The following is a 2710-nucleotide window of genomic DNA, read 5'->3' on the forward strand; positions in this document are numbered from 1 at the left end:
TACTGCCTCTACCCCCTGCACTGTCTCTCCCTGCAAGCTGGACCTACCACTGCTACCAAGCTGGACAGGGGCCAGGTCCCTGTCAGAGCTGCAGGATAAGGCAGCATGGGAAGGGAGGGGGACAGAGGTGGTGGAAGGCAAATACCTGGGGGCACAAATAGGGTGGTAGGGCAGGACAGTTGGCAGGGGGGCAAGATGTGAAGGGGCATGGGGTAGGCTGCTTGAACCTCCCCTCAACATTTGCTCTTCCACTGCCTGCCCCCCCCCGTCAGTGCTTTCCCTGCTGTAGCAGTTGAAAGGGTGAATTTAAGATGACTCTCCAATAATTAGATTCTATACATAGAAAATTATAACAAATTTATTATTTGGAAGTTTGTCTTAAATTCAGGTAAATATGGTAATTCTCTAGACTAACAATAAGAGTCCTGGCACATACAACATATAAGACAGGATTAAGATGTTAATTGTGGCTTAAATAGTAACCTGGCCACATGTTAAAACCAATTTATGGTATGATAATATAGCAAACATGCCGCAAATATGTTCCACATATAATGTGTAATATCTTTGTATAGTGCCTTAAATTGAACATGTAGCATGTCAGGGCTGATCCACAACAGATCCCCATGCTTCCCTATATGACCACAGGGATCTGGCATAGGGCAGCCCCAGAGTTTGGAACATAGCAGTCCCCTGCCCAATCAGTAGAATCAGGCTGGAAGTAGCACTGGGTCTTAGACCCAGTGCCCTCATCCAATCCCAAGAGCCAGATGGGGAGACCATGGGGAGAGGTCATCCCCATCAGAGCCAACAATCATCTGATTGTTAGCCCAATGCACTGGCCATTTGGATTGGCTGTGAGCCATGGTCAGGGCCAACAACCAGCTGATAGTTAGCTTTGAACCTATGCCATTCCAAGGCCATCAATCAACTGAATGTTAGCCTAGGTGGACCCATGTACACTCCTTTTTCAACTTGCTGGTGTAGGGGTGTCTGGGATAGTGATCCCAGGCTCCTCCTGCAGTAGAAGTAGTAATGGCATGACTGGGGTCTGATCCTTGATCCCAACAACGACGCTTCTTGTCATTGCTTATGTGGCATGGCAGGAGGTACAAATGTTGGGATTGGGGATCAGATCCGATACCACCATTAAACGAACATGTGCCAGGGCCTAATTAACTCCATTTAATGAAAATAAGTGAGGGAAGAACTTAAAAATAGATGCTCTAAATACTAAGATAGTGTATTCTAATAGATCACATTTTATCTCACGCACACATTTTAAAACATGATCTGTTTTCCACTGTTTCCTGAAAAATGTTTCAAAATGTGCTAAATATTTTATGGGTTTTTTTAAAGGTTGATGGAAACAGCTCGACATTAAGCATGAGTATTCATTTCAAATCATTAAAAAAGCTGGTGGAGGAGCAGACATTTAGTGAGATCCTCATTCCCTTGCAATCTGTTATGATACCCACTCTTCCATCGACGGTTGGTACGCATTCTAACCATGACCCCTTTCCTGGACGTTGGGCCTACATTGCAGGCTTTGATGATACGGTAAACTTCTGTTCAGCTCATATTTCAGAGTTTAGTTCAATAATTTACAGCAGGGCTGTTCAACTGGCAGTCCATGAGAGGCCAGAGTATGGCTCACCATCTGTGTGTGGCCCACAAGTGGTTCATATGTTCCCCAGGGGCTGCCTCTCCTTCTGCCATACTGTAGGAGAGGGCTCTGGAGTCTGCACAACAGCTGCACAACCTGTGGAGGTGGGGGGCAGGGTAGCAGTCTGCTGCTGCTAGCACAGCCAGTAGAAGAGGCTGAGGGTGGGGGCCAGGCTCTGCGCCAATACTAGGGCAGGAATCCCAGAGGAGGAAGGGCTGCAACACATGCAGCTCCTGGCTGTGCTGAAGTTGGACAACCCTGATTTAGCAGCTAAGTGTGCTCATCTACTCAATTTGCCAGATGGGGAGAGGGGGGAGATGAGTTTTCTTAATCATTGTGTTTTACTACCTGAATAAAAAAAATGTATACTAATTAAAAGAATTATTAAAAATCAGTTTGTTGAATGGCTTTTGGTAGTACAGTCTGAGAGGATGTTGCTTCCATGTGTTCAGATGAGGTTTTGGCTAAAAACAGGTGCATCATTAACATTAACTTCACCAAAACAGCATTTCCATGATAAACCATAATATTAAAGGTGCTGTTAAAATGTACTCAAGTTGTTTTGAAGAACAACTCTAAGATTACTGATTAATTTAACTTTCCCTTTAGGTGGAAATCCTTGCATCACTTCAAAAGCCAAAAAAAATATCTTTAAAGGGTTCAGATGGAAAATCCTATATTATGATGTGTAAGCCAAAAGATGACTTAAGAAAAGACTGCCGACTCATGGAATTTAACTCCCTGATTAATAAGGTTTGACCGTTATTTTGAAAATCGTAATATTTGTTCTAGCTGGTTAGAAAAATGTTTATATAAAAAGTCTTTGACTCAACATCCTTCATGAGAAGAAAAATGTATGGGTATCCAGTTCTGCAAGATGTTAAGTACATGTGCTGATTTCAATGGAAGTCAAGGATGCTAATTATTCATAGATTTGAGACTTAATTTGTGAAAACTATGGTTCATATAAATTTTGTCCATGGTTGCATGCAATCTTTTGTCCTTTCTTTTTCCCTATAAAAAGTGTGGGGGGGGGGGGGAATC

At 43.1% G+C, this 2710-nt stretch overlaps 1 protein-coding gene across 3 annotated transcripts in view; it reads left to right on the plus strand.

Annotated features, from left to right (window-relative positions):
* ATR (ATR serine/threonine kinase) overlaps positions 1–2710 on the plus strand; it is an 89665-nt gene that overhangs the window by 66001 nt on the left and 20954 nt on the right. For all 3 annotated transcript variants that reach the window (XM_019503565.1, XM_019503566.1, XM_019503567.1), the window contains exons 40-41: positions 1360–1560; positions 2276–2419. In XM_019503565.1, coding sequence (XP_019359110.1) covers positions 1360–1560; positions 2276–2419 — 345 coding nt within the window. The remainder of the gene's footprint in view (positions 1–1359; positions 1561–2275; positions 2420–2710) is intronic.

The sequence above is a fragment of the Gavialis gangeticus genome, unplaced genomic scaffold (assembly GCF_001723915.1).
Source record: "Gavialis gangeticus isolate Ggan-Ray unplaced genomic scaffold, GavGan_comp1, whole genome shotgun sequence".
In the NCBI taxonomy this organism is placed as follows: Eukaryota; Metazoa; Chordata; order Crocodylia; family Gavialidae; genus Gavialis; species Gavialis gangeticus.